This window comes from Triticum urartu, chromosome 7, assembly GCF_003073215.2.
Source record: "Triticum urartu cultivar G1812 chromosome 7, Tu2.1, whole genome shotgun sequence".
Classification (NCBI taxonomy): domain Eukaryota; kingdom Viridiplantae; phylum Streptophyta; class Magnoliopsida; order Poales; family Poaceae; genus Triticum; species Triticum urartu.
Window position 1 is genome coordinate 525,989,574 of NC_053028.1, and position 17,891 is coordinate 526,007,464.

At 45.8% G+C, this 17,891-nt stretch overlaps 1 protein-coding gene across 1 annotated transcript; it reads right to left on the reverse strand.

Moving 5' to 3' along the window:
- Window positions 1–6,742: 6,742 nt before the first annotated feature.
- LOC125520293 (deSI-like protein At4g17486) lies at window positions 6,743–14,344 on the reverse strand. The gene is made up of 4 exons (XM_048685179.1): window positions 13,895–14,344; window positions 11,616–11,903; window positions 7,102–7,185; window positions 6,743–7,017 (listed from the first exon to the last, which is right to left on the reverse strand). The coding sequence occupies exons 1-4, from the start codon at window positions 14,310–14,312 to the stop codon at window positions 6,902–6,904; spliced, it is 906 nt and encodes a 301-aa protein (XP_048541136.1). The 5' UTR covers window positions 14,313–14,344; the 3' UTR covers window positions 6,743–6,901.
- Window positions 14,345–17,891: the final 3,547 nt, after the last annotated feature.

Sequence of the window (17,891 nt, forward strand, 5' to 3'; positions counted from 1 at the left end):
AGCACTACAACATTTCTGATAAGTATATGTGAATGACATATTGTTGATCGGAGATAATGTAGAATTATTCTGTAAAGCATAAAGCAGTATTTGAAAGGAGTTTTTTCAAAGAAAAACCTCGGTGAAGCTGCTTACATATTAAGCATCAAGAGATAGATCAAGACACTTGATAAGTTTTTCAATGAGTACATACCTTGACAAGATTTTGAAGTAGTTCAAAATGGAACAGTCAAAGAAAGAGTTCTTGCCTGTGTTACAAGGTGTGAAACTGAGTAAGACTCAAAGCCCGACCACGGCAGAAGATAGAAAGAGAATGAAAGTCATTCCCTATGCCTTGGCCATAGGTTCTATAAAGTATGTCATGCTGTGTACCAGATCTATTGTGTACCTCACCATAAGTTTGGCAAGGGAGTACAATAGTGATCTAGGAGTAGATCACTGGAAAGCGGTCAAAATTATCCTTAGCGGAATAAGGATATGTTTCTCGATTATGGAGGTGACAAAAGGTTCGTCGTAAAGGGTTACGTCGATGCAAGTTTTGACACTGATCCATATGACTCAAAATCTCAATCTGGATACATATTGAAAGTGGGAGCAATTAGCTAGAGTAGCTTAGTGCAGAGCATTGTTGACATAGAAATTTGCAAAATACTTACGGATCTGAATGTGGCAGAGCCGTGGACTAAACTTCTCTCACAAGCAAAACATGATCACACCTTAGTACTTTTTGGGCGTTAATCACATAGCGATGTGAACTAGATTATTGAATCTAGTAAACCCTTTGGGTGTTGGTCACATGATGATGTGAACTATGGGTGTTAATCACATGGTGATGTGAACTATTGATATTAAATCACATGGCGATGTGAACTAGATTATTGACTCTAGTGCAAGTGGGAGACTGAAGGAAATATGCCCTAGAGGCAATAATAAAGTTATTATTTATTTCCTTATTTCATGGTAAATGTTTATTATTCATGCTAGAATTGTATTAACCGGAAACATAATACATGTGTGAATACATAGACAAACAGAGTGTCACTAGTATGCCTCTACTTGACTAGCTCGTTGAATCAAAGATGGTTAAGTTTCCTAGCCATAGACATGAGTTGTCATTTGATTAACGGGGTCACATCATTAGAGAATGATGTGATTGACTTGACCCATTCCGTTAGTATAGCACTTGATCGTTTAGTTTGCTGCTATTGCTTTCTTCATGACTTATACATGTTCCTATGACTATGAGATTATGCAACTCCCGTTTACCGGAGGAACACTTTGTGTGCTACCAAACGTCACAACGTAACCGGGTGATTATAAAGGTGCTCTACAGGTGTCTCCAAAGGTACTTGTTGGGTTGGCGTATTTCGAGATTAGGATTTGTCACTCCGATTGTCGGAGAGGTATCTCTGGGCTCTCTCGGTAATGCACATCACTTAAAGCCTTGCAAGCATTGCAACTAATCAGTTAGTTGCGGGATGATGTATTACGGAACGAGTAAAGAGACTTGCCGGTAACGAGATTGAACTAGGTATTGAGATAGCGACGATCGAATCTCAGGCAAGTAACATACCGATGACAAAGGGAACAACGTATGTTGTTATGCGGTTTGACCGATAAAGATCTTCGTAGAATATGTGGGAGCCAATATGAGCATCCAGGTTCCGCTATTGGTTATTGACCGAAGACGTGTCTCGGTCATGTCTACATTGTTCTCGAACCCGTAGGGTCCGCACGCTTAAGGTTTCGATGGCTGTTATATTATGAGTTTATGAGTTTTGATGTACCGCAGGAGTTCGGAGTCCCGGATGAGATCGGGGACCTGAAGAGGAGTCTCGAAATGGCCGAGACGTAAAGATCGATATATTGGACGACTATATTCGGACATCGGAAAGGTTCCGAGTGATTCAGGTATTTTTCGGAGTACCGGAGAGTTACGGGAATTCGCCGGGGAGTATATGGGCCTTATTGGGCCATACGGGAATAGAGGAGAGAGGCCAAAAGGAAGGAGGCGCGCGCCCCCCCTCTGGTCCGAATTGGACAAGGGGTGCAGCCCCCTTTTCCTTGTTCCTCTCCCCCTCTTTCCTTCTCTCCTACTCCAACAAGGGAAGGAGGAGTCCTACTCCCGGTGGGAGTAGGACTCCCCCCTTGGCGCGCCCTCCTCCTAGGCCGGCCACCTCCCCCCTTGCTCCTTTATATACAGGGGCAGGGGGCACCCCAGACAACAGTTGATCATTGATCTCTTAGCCGTGTGCGGTGCCCCCCTCCATCATAGTTGTCGTGGAATTGTCACGGCAGATGTCCTTAGTGTCAGGACTTAGTCGCGAGACCAATGCATCTATGTGGTAGCTTGAGAGGGGTTGAGCGGGACGAGAGACACGATGTTTTACCCAGGTTCGGCCCCTCACGGTGGAGGTAAAAGCCTACATCCCGCTTCATTGATATTGATGATGATGACCACAGTTACAAGAGTGCTCTATCTCGAGAGCTATTGTCTAAACCTAACTTGTCCAACTTGTGGAATTTGTCCCCTTTTGGGGAGCCCTGCCCCTCCTTATATATGTTGAAGGGGCGGGTTACATGTGGAGTCCAACTCGGACTTTAACTTAAACTATTTTGACTTCCCTTCCTGGGCTTCTTAACGTCTGTCGATTTAACATTGGTCTGCCGATTTAACATTGTTCTGCCGGTTTAACATTGTCTGCCGGTTTAACATTGTCTGCCGGTTTAACATTGGTCTGTCGGTTTAACACCAGTCGGTTTATCGTCTGTCTTAGTCATCTGTCTTGACTCTCTATCTTAACTCTCCGCCGGTTTACCATCCGCCGGTTTAACATTGTTCCAGCCGGTTTAACATTCCAGCCGGGTCATAGCGCGGGGTATATCCCCGACATTAGCCCTCAGTTTAATTTGGATTTATCCATGTTAAACTGATCCTGAGCATCTTTAAATCCTTGTCATTTCCTTCTAGAAAATCCGAGTCAATAGACCAGCTTCATAATCAATTTGCTGGCATTGGTTTGTCATGGATAAATATTGTGAAGAATAACTCCTTTGACTTCAGCTCCCAATGCTTAACAAAAATATTGGCCTTTGAAATACTCATCTGATCTGCAGCCGGTTTAAGAATGTAGAACTTTGCGGGTTTAAGACTTGAACTTGCCAGTTTATCATTTCCGGTTTACAAATATTGATGGCACCGGGTCATAATTGTAGTTAACATCAAGCTTGAAAATATATCTCTTATATGCCTATCACTTGTAGCCCCCATGTCTTAAGAAGGTAGCATAGCAACAGCTTAAGACTTGCTTCAATATGAATATCACAAGCTTGAAGAAATCCGGTTTGTTCATCCCAACCACCAGTCAGAACTGAGTATTCCATATATGTAGCCCCCAAGTGACGGGTTGTCATGCTTGCAGCAACCTGGGACTTGAAATTTCCTTAAGCTCATAAAAACTTCAACCAGTGTATCCCCCAAGGGCTGGGTCATTATGCAATAATGAGCAGGGACTTTGTAAATATAATCATGTAAACTTTGAACAGCAACGTGTAGCCCCCAAGGGCCGGCTCAGTAAGATAATATTGAGCTGGGACTTTGATATATCTTCAATGAAAATAACATCATATGATATAACCCCCATCATGGGGCTTGAATCCATGTCCACAAGGTTAAGAGCCTTGTGCTTTACCAACTGAGCAGTAGACCCTTCAATGATAAATGAAAATTTGTGTACCTTGAATTGTTGACAAGAGCAATTGGTAGCCTCCAAGTGTCGGGTCGTAAGCCTGCAGCAACTAGGGACTATTCCTTCAATCATATCCGTTGATAATATGATAGCCATTGCGCTAAAGCGACTTTGAAAACCTTAATCATAATACGGGTTATTGATAACCATAATAAAAATCCAGCCATGTTGGCTATTAAAGATTTGAATAATATACCCAATGATTTATACCCTCGATAATATTGTAGTGGTGCTTAGGCGAAGCCCTGCGACAGTAGAACATCAAGATCGTCACCACGCCGTCGTGCTGACGGAACTCTTCCCCGACATTCTGCTGGATCGGAGTCCAGGGATCGTTATCGAGCTGAACGTGTGCTAAAACTCGGAGGTGCCGTAGTTTCGGTGCTTGATCGGTCGGGCCGTGAAGACGTACGACTACATCAACCGCGTTGTGCTAACGCTTCCGCTTTCGGTCTACGAGGGTACGTGGACAACACTCTCCACTCTCGTTGCTATGCATCACCATGATCTTGCATGTGCGTAGGAATTTTTTTTGAAATTACTACGTTCCCCAACAGCTGGATCTGAAGAGGCCGCCGTCGGACGGGCTCTTGCTCGGTGCTGCGTCAGAGGAGATGGGTCAGGTGGGAGCCAGCTTCTCGGCGATGCGTGGGCTGTAGATGGCTCTGTGCACCGGCGGTCGGCGGCTAGTTGGGCTTCAGGGGCAGTGCGAAGCAAATCGGGCCCCGGCGTCCTGTTCTGTGAGGAGGCCGTGACGACCATCGGGCGCATGGGGCCGGCGGCTCTATCCGGCGTGGACCGGCGGTAGCAATGAAGACCTGGGCCTCGACGTCCAGTTCTGAAGGTGGTTGCAGCGGACGTTGGGCGCGTGGGGCCGCCGGCCGCCGACCGTGTGACTGCGGTGGTGGTCTGGCTCGGGTTTGGTCGTCGGAGGTGCAGCGCCGGGTGAAGACTTTGCTGCCGGTTCTTAGGCTGGGGCAGGCTACAAAGGCGCCGCTTCCTTCTTGAAGGCGTCACTGAGGCGTTCCTGCTCGCTCCACTACGCAAGGATACTCGGGGGAAACCCTTGATCCCCTAGGATCGGACGATGATGGCGACGTGCGTTGCACCACTTGGGGCATCGTTCCAGGAGCTCCTTACCGGCCAAAGGGACCAGTGATAGGTGGGGGAGGTTGTTTGTGCTGCTCGGTCGTGTCCGTCCCGCAATGGGGCGGTTTGACTTCTGTGGCAACGATAACGGTGGTGAGCATTGTCGAAGGCGTGGCATTGGTCGTGGTAGTCGGCTCTTCTCCGACGTGTCCGTGAGACTACCTCGGCTGTTTATTGTTGTGAAGTCGAAGCTGCGGTGCGGGGCACCAGTGGTGTACAATGACGAGCGACAAGTGGTCCGTTCGCTGATCTTCCGTGATACCAACATTGCTTTGCTCTCTGTAGTTTTCCGCCGGAGTCGGAGCTGCGTTGTCTTGCTGTGGTGGATGGCGTTCTACCGTGTAAGTATAGTGTTGTTCGGCGGCCAATAGGGTTGCTGCTTTTCTTTGATCTTTGATCTTCGAATCCTCCCCATGTTGTTCTTCCGCTGCTTTCTGTTTAATCTAATTGAAGCCAGCAATTTGGTGGATCTTTCAAAAAAAAGGTGAATGTGGTGTATGGCCTATTACCTACATAAGTTTTATCTCATTATATGCGCAAGATCATTATTAGTTTGCGCAAATATGAAATGACTGCATGAATCAGACATGTAGTTCTTTTTTCATGTGGCTGAGCTCTGACGTTTTGGCTCTTTCTGATGAAGGTTGAAAACCTAGTAGTAATAAAGGTAGGTTTTTTTTGCGGGAAAGTAATAAAGGTAGTTGCATGTATTAACCGATGCAGAGACTTGGGTCTTCCACTTTTCAAAAATTGAACAACTGTTGTTGTTTTACAGTATACAATAAAACGTTTTTAAACTTTGTTCCTATTGTATTGTATTTGCTTCATGGTTTTGCTGACGTTTCTCTTTCAATATATCAACATGTAGACTTGCGAATCGAGCATAGCTCAGATGGTTAGGTTCCTTGTAGTGAAACCAACCCATCAGGATTCAAGTTCTAGACTTGACACTGGTGCTCGCATTTTCCTGAAATTATTTCAGTTTTTCCGGCGATGTTCGTTCAACGGAAGGAGAAATTCCTGTCGACTCGGTAACTCAGAGGTGCTCATAGAGGTAGGGTGTGCATGCGTTCATAAAAGTGAGTATGTAGGCATCTGCGATTGTTTTGTGTTAAAAAAATGTAGATTTTTTTAGTCTCCAAATTAGAAAGCCATCGCCTATTGTGCGCTGCTGCGGTTATATTTGCTCTAAGTATGTTCATATGCTATTAGAATTTAACCAGCTAGGTGCCACTTTGTTGTGTTTCTTAGCAGAATATCTTTGTACAAGGCTGTATTGAAGTCTTCAGGCAGGAGACACGTCTGTGACTAAAGTACGTATCTACCAAGCAACGTTTGAGATTTCAGCTAAGTAAGGTTGGCGTTTGACAATCCGTGCATGTTCATGGTTGTATATTTTTAAACCCTTCACCAGAGGATTTTTTGCATAAACCAAAATGGACAGTTCTTAGGTCCAGAACTCCAGACAGTAATAATACAACACGCATTACGGTGATTGAGCTGGAATGGAGAAATGTCGTGTTCTAGGTGCGCAGATTCACCCTCCTGTGAGCATCCTGTTAGAAACATAGGTGCAATTTGGCCAACCATATGTAGCAGCTCAACTACTTCGGACAAGAAACAACTAAAGACAAGTCAATGTGAAAACTTAACATACCAGGACCCAGAAAAGGAGGAAAAAAGAACCACGTTGATCGTTGATAGTAACATAGCAGTTTTCAGGAACCATGCCTCCTTGCTTGACTTGCATTTGTACAAACGAAAATGAAATAAGATTACACACTGGCTCTGAATCTCAGTATAGCTAGGGAGGGCAGTATGGTATTACGGTATTGTACGAGGAATGAAGAGAAGAAACCATCACACTGAACCCAACATTGAATGTATGTACAATACTTAAATACAATAGAATGGGCATGTTACATTTCGGAATACAGAAATTACAATGTACAAAATGAATGATAAACTGCACACTGAACTATTCTGCATGGCTTCGGCAACTTTCACCTGTGGACTTCCTTTACAATTGCATTTTCACTGACAGAAGATTCTGAAAGCAAGTGTTTGTCTTCAATGTCGTCATCGTCAAAGTTGTCATTGATGGTTAAGTTGGAATCATCTAGTCAAAGGCATTGATAGATAAAAATAAATATGAGTACCCATTGGAATAGTACGATCAATTTAAAGGAACATGGATATCTACCAGAGAAATGGTAGTCCGTGAGGTTCTTTGTCTCAGTTGACTCCAACCGCATACTTTCTGGTAGAAGGCAGTTGCAAAACGCACCTGAAAGTAATTTGATATTATCTTTCATGATATACTAAGAATGAAAAATAATCAATTTTATTTTAAGATGTACTAATACACTTTGAAACAGAACAAATGATGAATATGTTTTGCCATAAGGCATAGAAACCTCTGGATAGTGATGACTTTGTGTTTCATTTGCCAGTTCCACTTGTAGGTATTCCTCATCATGAACGATATTGGCATGATTAATTAGAGCTTACGGGTAGCAGCACCAGTCAATTCAAGATCTATGCCTACTGATGTCACCATATGTCGTGCGGTGCCGGAATGGTAACACAAGGTATTATAGTGACAACTGTACTTCCATCACTTAAGAGATGAGTTATTTAGTTACAATAACGGTTTGATTATATTGCATCCTATTTTCACTTGGTTAAGTTCCATTTATCTCCAGAATTTGTTAGAAGAGAGGGTGTTATCTCCCCTAGTTATCAAATCAGAGGAAAATATCTTCAAATAAGGGATAGGATCCCATTTGTTAGTGAAGTTATGATTAGTTTCTTCGGAACCAAGTTATCCATCTCCCTATACAAGGGGGAGCATGTACCGCGTATCAATCAAGCAACAAATGAAGAGATTATTTTAAGCATTTCTAAGAGTAGTTTATGGTCCAACAGTTAGCAGAGGTGTTTGCAATCCTACTGCGTGAACTTATTAAATAGGGGAAGCACAAAGGCTATCGAGTAAGAAAGGACAACTCCGCCCTATTTAATAATTGGAGCAAGCCATTTTCGAGTAGGAAAGGCAACGGCTTTTGAGTATAAAAAGGGGCCACTTTTCAACAAGATCAACAGCATTGAAAGAGATTAATGCAACACTAACGTGAGAACCCTCTCAGAGGCAAGCCTGTGCAGTCAACAATGATGGTGGACCACAGCACAGCAGCATATGCCCTGGCGGCGAAGGCATCACATCTCATAAGGGCGGTACTGGTGCCTTCTCCAAGTGTGGCGTGGGTGGCATCAACAATACACAGTAGAAGAGGCGGATAGTTCGCAATGACGTTAATGGTGGTAAACACGCCAGTCATGGAGCAGCCATGTACAAATGCGGAAATGCAGATTATTGCATCGGTGATAGTTCTGATGGCTGCATCTTCGAAGATGGGGTTGCCCCAGTGCCCCCAGTCACCACACGAGCAACTACATCGTCTCCTGCAGCGGCAGTTGGGGCAGTTAGGCTACAGCAAGCGGCGACCGATGCTAAGTCCAGCTACAGCAGCACAGCTGGGCAAACTGGCAGCGCAAGCTACAGCCACAAGGTACCCAGACATGGCAGTTGCCAACTTGCCATTCTCACCGAGGGCTGGTGCTATGTTGCACAACGGCCACACAGTTCAACTGGGAGGTGTGATGCTCCTTGTGGCACTGCGGAAAGACAACAGCACGGTGGTGCGACTTAGCCATGGAGAGGGCTTGGTTGGTGTCTTAATGTCCTGGCCCTCCGCACGAGGCGGAGCAGTCCAGGTGCAACATGGTTTGCGGTGGCTGAACCGAAGGAGGCAGTGAGAAAACCAGGTGCTCCCAGGCAGGACACAGTCAAGCCCTACTTGGGCCTTCACATGCAACTAGGCCAGGTGGGCTGGGAACAAAACCTGAGTTGGTTTGTTTAAGTGTTTGGTTTGACTAGGCACTTGATACACAAGAATATGTGCATACATGGCATTGACCACTATACATGTGTGTATGGACTTCTATTTCCATGTGAGGCAAGGATAACTATGATAGCACAAGTGTACGAGAAGCTACCAAGACATTGTCTTCGAAACATGTTTCGGAAGAATCAGCTGAAAGAGATCGAGGAGGAGCTGCATATCGAGGAGGGTGAGATGTTATGCAGTTCCCCATATGCCTGCAGTTATCCAAATAGAGGATACCATCTTCGAATCTCTACTATTAAAGGGGAGTTGGTACGTTCTCCTCAGCTCCTCCCACCGCCCCCCTATGTTGGTTTTTTCCTATTCACGCCCACACCCCGCTTGGTTTCCTGTAGATTTTTTTTGGTAATCTAAACCGATGCCCCACAAAACAAAAACCAACATAGTAACTTGGAATAATCTAAACCAAATTGATACTTTCCTTTCCTTGTCCTACTCATGTCCTCGAAACAAAAAACAAGCATTAATTTATGGAAAGTATCATTGAGCAATGGATGGGCGGGATCACGTTAATTATGGAGAGTATCGTTCTTTTCCACTTTAGACTACAACAAGCATAGTGCAGTTAAATACCTCAAGTAATTGCCTTGATTTATGGTTAGTATCATTTTGGTAGCTTCCTCCTAAAATCTCTCATTCCCTTGCCATTATCTTCACATTATGCCACACGATCCAACCCGACGACGTCGATGTGGGACATGCCATAGGAAACAAAACACTAGCGACGTCTCTGTTGAGGCACTCGCGATTGGTGTTGAATCACTAGAATATATGTGCACCCATTGCAACACACAGACAATTAGGGTAGTTGCGATTAGTTTCTTAGGAGTAGCCAAGTTATCCATCTCGCTATGAGAGAGAGAGAGAGAGAGAGAGAGTTTATTTCGTTATTTCTTAAGTAGTTTAGCTCAGCTATCCAATATCGTTCTCGGAGGCACATCCTTCAGAATCAAGGAAAGAAAACGAGTTGATGTGTATCCATCCTAAGCCGAGCCACCTCTGGACAACCAGCTATGCTTTCTCTAGCGCCAATTATCTTTAAAAGCTAACGCTATTTGGCACACTGCCTCCATCTTGCACCATAACACTACCCCTTCTTCCATGAGGCCGTGATTGGATCGTTGTTTTCCAGCCCCAAAATCCCCTGTAAAATATACACCTATAGAAAAAATAGGTGGCCTTCGGTTGGGCGATTGGTTGATCTTTTTTGGCCTGTATTACACCGGTTGGAAACACTGGTTTACCCGTCGTTTTCTTCCACTGTATTCCTTTCTCCCAGGTGTTCCTCTCTCTAAGTCTCTATCTGTCGAGCCGCCGAACGAACGCTAGAGCCACACGAGACACAATGAAGTATCAACCACACGACCACGGGATCAGCATGGCGTTTGGCTCTCATGGGTCCTCGTTGCGGGCATCGCCATGCTGCTTGGTGGTGCTCGGCTGGAGCTCCCGCCGGCCGAAGCAAGGCGGATGAGTTGCACGACGCTTGCAATGGACCTGCTCCCAACCTGACTCGATGGAGGCGGCGACAGGGCAGCAAGGCCAACGAACTCCACGTGGGCATCCGGCAAGAGGCCATGTGCTTGCACTAGAGCAGCCCACATCCATCATGAGATCAGCTCGAGGAGGTATGTGGCGGTGGGGGGAGGAGAAGAAATTAGAGAGGAAGGAGCATGGGGGATGCGGATGCGTGCAGCATGCTAGAGGCGGAGGTGTGCAACGGCGTGCTACTAGGGCGGCAGCAACGGGGATCTAAGCCGAGAGTTGTGGCTATGACAGTGGTGATGAATGGCCTGCTCGAGGAGCTCCTCCGTCAGACCTGTATCCAAACGCTGATTTCCAACCGTCTGTAATATATTGGTTTCTTGGGTGGGACAGTAAAATACACCTGTATGATATTTCCGGGCGTACAAATTTACAAGGCTTCCAATCAGGGCCTGATGCTAATCATAGTTCATGTGCAGCTATGACTTCGACGATGGTTTACCCGGAATCTGGAGCCATGGTAACTGCCTCAGGTACCAATTGTTATGAACCTTAGTTCACAATAGGATAAACACCTTACATAGAATTGGTACTAAGAGCATTGTTTCTAGAGGAAGGGAATCAACTTGGCTGAGAAAACGAGGGACTTACACAACTTTACTCATTCTTTGCTTAAGTCAAAAGGAAGAGAATGCAACCTTATCGAAAAGGCGCTTCTAGCACTAAGCCAACTAAAGAAAAGATAAAATATAACTTAAATCACGTGTACTTAGTAAAGTATCTCTTAGATGATAAGGCAACTAACTCAACTATAAAAGCGCTAACGGACGGACCTACTGCTGCTAAACTTAATCAAAGTAGCATGCGGCCATCTCTCTTTTGTATGCATAATCTATATTCCTCCTAGACCTGAGCAGTGAGCACTGAGACAGCGCCACGCTTACTCTCCTCATCCCTGCAAAATTTTCTCCATCCTTGCAAGATATCGACTCTCCCCGCGCCTGCAATTCCCCCCATCCTTGCAAGATATCGCATACTACTCCAGCTGTTTCCTTACACCCTTATATGAAACCGGCCCTCTCTTGCCCATGGTATTCATTTCCCTACATTCCTAACTTACCTAAAACTCAAGATCTGCTAGGAGCAAGTGGTGATAAGGACATGACATACACAATTTCGGCATACTGCTAATATACTCCTTACCAGCAAAAAAATCATTAGAAAGTTGCAACAAATAAATGTATAAGGAGTACAGACTTATTACCTAGCTTAGCAAGTCGGTTAACCCAACCAGGAATTGGCTTTCCTGTCAATCTGGTGCTGAGATCATCCGTGAAGTGGTTACAATTCTTAGAAATGAGGTGGTATGTATCCCCATGATACTCCGAGGCCATTCTCTGAATGAAATCTCGAAATTCCAAGGGATGTAGACTTGTAAGGCCTATGAAAATTGAAGATCTGTACAAGAAGCCTGGACAGCTCTTTGGTTCAACCTCAAAAACACCACTTGTTGGAAGGTCATGAGCTCCAAAACTGTACTCCGATCCATGGACTGTTCCAGGCAGAATAAGATTAATCGTAAACATTCTGTAGAGTTGGATGGAAATCATTATTTGCATACTAATTAACAAGGAAATAATTTCACATACGATACTAGAACTATGCTTTTTCTACAAGAGTGGGTCCAGCTTTTGTTCTTTGAATTTGTGATCATCCATGAGTACCAACAAATGTCATACGCAAAGCTGGGTTGCAAGGTACATTTGGTTTATATCCATGTGTGCTCTGCCAAAAATTGATTGCCAACAATTTGGTGAAGGAACCCTCCAACCTGTTGGCCAACATTTTGGGAACAATTTGTGAAGGAAGCATTGAAGGACCCATAGATAACCAAAATCTTGGCAACAAACCAAGCAGGCAAACAATACCATTTGGCATGACCAATATTTTATAGGATAAGTTTGCGGCATAAACCAACACACCTTATGACAAAATGAATTGCCTTCTACACCAAAAACTCATCATCATAGAAGGATGTTCAAAGCAATTTGGCTTTTGTGAGATTAAAGTCATATTACTATGCATTTTACTTCCTAATAGATCAACATTACTGCCTAAATTAAATATACAAGCAGCTCTGACTTTGATATACAGGAGAATGATGAGATCAACATATGAGTTACACATCTAGCACTATTTACGAAGAAATTGCCTAGAGATAGAAAACAACAAGTATTTGAATAAACAAATTATCAAGCAATATACAAACTAGGCTAGAGGTAGTATTCACTAACAAAGGTGATAAAACGATAAAATATATGAATAATCAACTGGTATCCTTTTAAGAACTCGGGTTTAGCAAAAACCAAACCTTTTGAGGACAATCGAGAAACTTACCAGAACAATTAACTAACATAGAAATGACAGTGCCAGCAATAAGTACATATACAGGTCATACAGTAAATTTCAACTGTTTTCTTCATAGTAATAATAACTAGAGAATGTAGTAGTCTAAATATGTCAAAAAATGCTCTTTCTGAAGGAAAATATACCACCTGGGGTTAGCCCAATAATTCTGAAATAAGGCATCCGACACAAACCAGGGTCAGGTATAAAAGACTACAATAAAGTTGTCGATTGAAAAGTTTCAGCAACAATGGAAACAATAACTACAAGGCATGGTTTAAGAGAATTTACTAATGTAAAAGGAAAATGGTGACGAAGGTTTTCAAGACTCAAAATGCAATGTGTGCAAATTAGTGCTCCTATGGTTTCCATTTAATTTCTCATAACTTAAGAAAGACAATTTCAAGAGAGGACTCCAACACATTAAAAACCTATATATTGAGTCAACAAACACTAAGGAGGTCCCACAGAACCCCAAGCCTAAGTAGACACTATTAGCGTACTAGCATGCAGCCACCAAAGACACACCTTTTTATGTTATGAATAGATATCCTAAAAGGACTGATCGTACTAAAAATCATAGTAAATGTGTAACAAAACAGATTATTCCCCAGCTGAATTAAATGAACAGAAGATGGTCGAAAAGATGCCAGGTGATATTTTCTACTTCAAAGCAACGATTACCATGCCGTTTTGTCCTATCTCAATCTTGAATATTATCCTAATTCCTAAGTGGGAAGTTGCACAACCAAGTACTATTACACATCAGGATATTCAAAATGAATAACTACATAGGCCCTACAAGAAGACGTCGGGCTTTTCCATGGCAGTAATCTGAATCTGGTTCTTCAACTATGTGTAAGACAAATCTCAGCACCCCTAAATTCCCTGCCATTGTCAATTCGTATAATTATTTAAAAGGAAATCAAGATCTAATAGCTAGCAAAACTAACAACAGCTCCCAAAGCGGACTCACCTTTCTATAAAATCAAAGAACGAACTCAAAAAATATCGTATCAAAATATCAACCCGAGAAAACGAAAAGGCGGGTCCCATACTCCCTGCCCCAACTAAATCAATTTCGTAAACCCAAATTTCACAGAATCCGCCGGGACCCGGTTGAGCTGCCGCGCTCACCTTCGACGGCGGAGTGGAAGATGCCGAGGCCGCACCAGTGGACGTAGTTGTTTAGAGGCGTGAGGTCGTACACGTTGAGAACCACCGGGTACTCCCCCGTCGCCGCTGCGCCGACGGAGATCGCGCCGCCCATCGCCTCCCCCCTTCCTCCCCTCTCCAAGGAGATCCCGAGCAGGGTCGCCGGGGACGCGCGCCAGTCGACGGCGAGGCCGTAAGTGCTCCTAGGGTTAGGGTTTTGATCTGGGGCGAGGGAGGCGATGCGGAACTGCGACGGAGCTTGGGGTGAGGGACGGAAAGGGAAGACGACGAGTCGACGACGAGCGAGCGAGTCGGAGTCGGGTCCGGAAACAATTTCCTTGCGTCCCGGTGGTGGAGTCACAGTCAGGTGGGTCTGCGATGGCATGGGTCCGCGTGTCATAGTGCTAAGGTGGAAGGTGGCCTGTCAGTTGTTGGGACAAGACAGGATCCGCCACGGGAGGGGTGGGACGGAGGCATGCCTGGGACGGAGTGAAGATCCAACTGATGCGTGGGGCCGCATTGAGGAATCTGAGAAGATATTTCGGACCGCGGTCACTACGGATGCGTCTGGTTACCTGCACAGTACTATAGTTTTTTCCCATCTGCATACTCGTTCAATCGGGTCTGATTGAGCATATGTATGTTGATTGATTATTTAGAGCAACTCCAGCGGGCCGATTCAAACGGACGGCGATTTTGTTTGTTTTTTATCCGTTTGAGTCGGTCGTTCGTCCGCCGTCCGCCCTTTTTTAGTTTTGAGTCGGCAATGCGCCCAACGGGCCGACCCATTTTTATGACCGCACGCGTTTAACATCGTGCCGTCGTCTTGATTTTGACGCTCCAGCACGCGGGAAAGGTTCGCGCGCGCTGGTTTTGGCGCTCCAGCGCGCGGGAAAGGTTCGCGCGCGCGCCGCGGCCGGCGCTCGCTATAAAAGAAGGCAAAGAAGGCGCTCCCTCCACACTCTGTCGGCCGCCCACTCTCGCCGCCTCTGCGCCACCATGTCGATCCGCCGCCTACGCGCTTCGGATTTTTGCGGAGTCTGCGAGCGCCGCTCCGGCGCCTTCTCCGCCGAGATCTGATTTCGCGAGAAACGTCTCGTCCTCGGCACCTTCGACACCGCAGAGGAGGCGGCCCGCGCGCACGACGCGGCGGCGTGGCGCCTCCTGAGGCCTCGTCGGGATATGAATTTTCCCAACGTGTCGAGTCAGCGGGCGCAGGATCTGGCGCCTCTCCCGCGGCTTTTCACCGACAAGGATCGCCGTGTCCATCGGAGGCGGCAGCGTCGCCTCGCCATCGCAGAGAAGGACGTGGAAGCCTTGGTGCTGTGGCGAGGAGGCTACCCGCAGGATATCGTCGACGAGCGCCAGTTCTATAAGCAATTGAGATCGGAGAGGGACGCGAGGAGGAGGGAGCGAGCTGCCTATCGGGAGGACAAGCGTTCGCGGAAGCAGGCAGCTCAATTGAAACTGAAGCAACAAGAAATGTCGGGTTGGGACTTTGAAGACGAGCAGCTTGCTGACGCCTACCTTCAAACGTCGGAGGAGGACATTACCGAGTCGGAGTCAGAAAGCGACGAGTAGTGGTCTTTTTATTTTATCTGTGTACACTAGAACTATCTATATATCCATTTTAATCTGAAAAAATGGCCGGCGGCATCGGCGACGTAGCAGGCGGGCGAGTGTGTGAATCCAATGTGCCACCGCTCAGCGGGCCCGGTGAGGAAAGAGGGCGAGCGTGCGCGCATCCGTCTCGTGTCTGTGCCGACGCAAATCCGGCTCAAAATGGGCCTGAAATGGGTCGCCCGCGGACGAAAAACGGACGTGCGTCCGTTTGGGTCGGCGCGTTCCACTTTTGTCCGCGCCGACCCAAACGGACGCGGGCGGATGAAATGGGTCGCTCCATTGGAGTTGCTCTTACGTCTTCTCTCTGCATCGTAGCAACGCCTCTATACACTTTGTTTGGTTTCTCGCATTAGATGTGCTCATATTAGTGCACGTTGTTTAGTTTATTGGATTTCGGGTTTCACAGACCGTTGAGAGGTTCGAACTCTGGGGTGGGTGCGAAGAACTCAACCTCCCCAGTCTACCTACTCGCCAATCTCTTGGCCTAGCTCGACGAACAGGAAGGAAACAAGACACAACAGTTTCCCCAGGTTCGGGCCACCTTGCGGTGTAAACTTGTAACGCCCTGGATGCGGCTATATCTCCTACATGTCGAAGCACGACTTAGAGGCATAACCGCATTGAAAGCAATGTCGCAAGTAAGGTAATCTTCACAACAACCCATGTAAATAGATAATAGGGGGGAAGGTACATAGTTGGCTTACACTCGCCACGTCACACAAATACATGAATAACATTACAATCATCCAATACACTCATGGTCCGACTATGGTACCAAAATAAAAAATCAATCCCAACATGCGACACGGTCCCCGATCGCCCCAACTGGGCACCACTACTGATCATCTGGGAAAGACACATAGTAACGGTGAGAGTCTTTATCTAACTCCCACTTGAGCTCAAGCGCATCATCTGGAACAGTATCATCGGTCCCTGCATCTGGTTTGGAAGTAATCTGTGAGTCACGGGGACTCAGCAATCTCGCACCCTCGCGATCAAGACTATTTAAGCTTATAGGTAAGGCAAGGTAATATGTGGAGCTGCAGCAAGCGGCTAGCATATATGATGGCTATCATGTTCACAAAAGAGAGCGAGAAGAGAAGGCAAAGCACGAACGAAGAACTATGATCAAGAAGTGATCCTAGAACAACCTACATCAAACATTACTCCAACACCGTGTTCACTTCCCGGACTCCACCGAGAAGAGACCATCACGGTTACACACGCGGTTGATTCATTTTAATTAAGTTAAGTTTCATGTTATCTACAACCGGACATTAACAAATTCCCATCTGCCCATAACCGCGGGCACGGCTTTCGAAAGTTCAAATCCCTGCAGGGGAGTCCCAACTTAGCCCATCACAAGCTCTCACGGTCAACGAAGGATATTCCTTCTCCCGAGACATTCCGATCAGGCTCGGCATCTCGGTTTTACAAGACATCCTCGACAATGGTAAAACAAGTCCAGCAACACCGCCCGAATGTGCCGACAAATCCCAATAGGAGCTGCACATATCTCGTTCTCAGGGCACACTCAGATGAGCTCTTCATACAACTAAAACCAAACCTCGAGTTTCCCCGGGGGGGCGCTGCACAGGGCTCTAGTTTGGACCAACACTCAGAGGAGCACTAGCCCGGGGGGTGGGGGTTTAAATAAAGATGACCCTTGGGCTCCGGAAACCCAAGGGAAAACATGCTAGGTGGAAAATGGTAAAACCAAGGTTGAGCATTGCTGGAGGAGTTTTATTCAAGGCAAACTGTCAAGGGGTTCCCATTATAACCCAACCGCGTAAGGAACGCAAAATCCGGGAACATAACACCGATATGACGGAAACTAGGGCGGCAAGAGTGGAACAAAACACTAGGCAAAAGGCCGAGCCTTCCACCCTTTACCAAATATATAGGTGCATTAAGATAACAAGATAATATAGTGATATCCCAAATAATAAACAATGTTCCAACAAGGAACGATCTCCAATCTTCACCTGCAACTAGCAACGCTATAAGAGGAGCTGAGCAAAGCGGTAACATAGCCAATCAACGGTTTGCTAGGACATGGTGGGTTAGATGTTTGACATGGCAATTTGGAAGGCATGATAAGCAAGTGGTAGGTATCGTAGCATAGGCATAGCAAAAGAGCGAGCATCTAGCAAGCAAAGATAGAAGTGATTTCGAGGGTATGATCATCTTGCCTGCAAAGTTGTCAGAGTTGACTTGATCCTCGTAAGCAAACTCAATGGGCTCCTCATTAGCAAACTCGTCTCTCGGCTCTACCCAAACAAGATAAACAAGTAAAAGGAACACAATCAACCACGTGCAATGCTCAAACAAACATGATGCAAACATGGTATGCTAT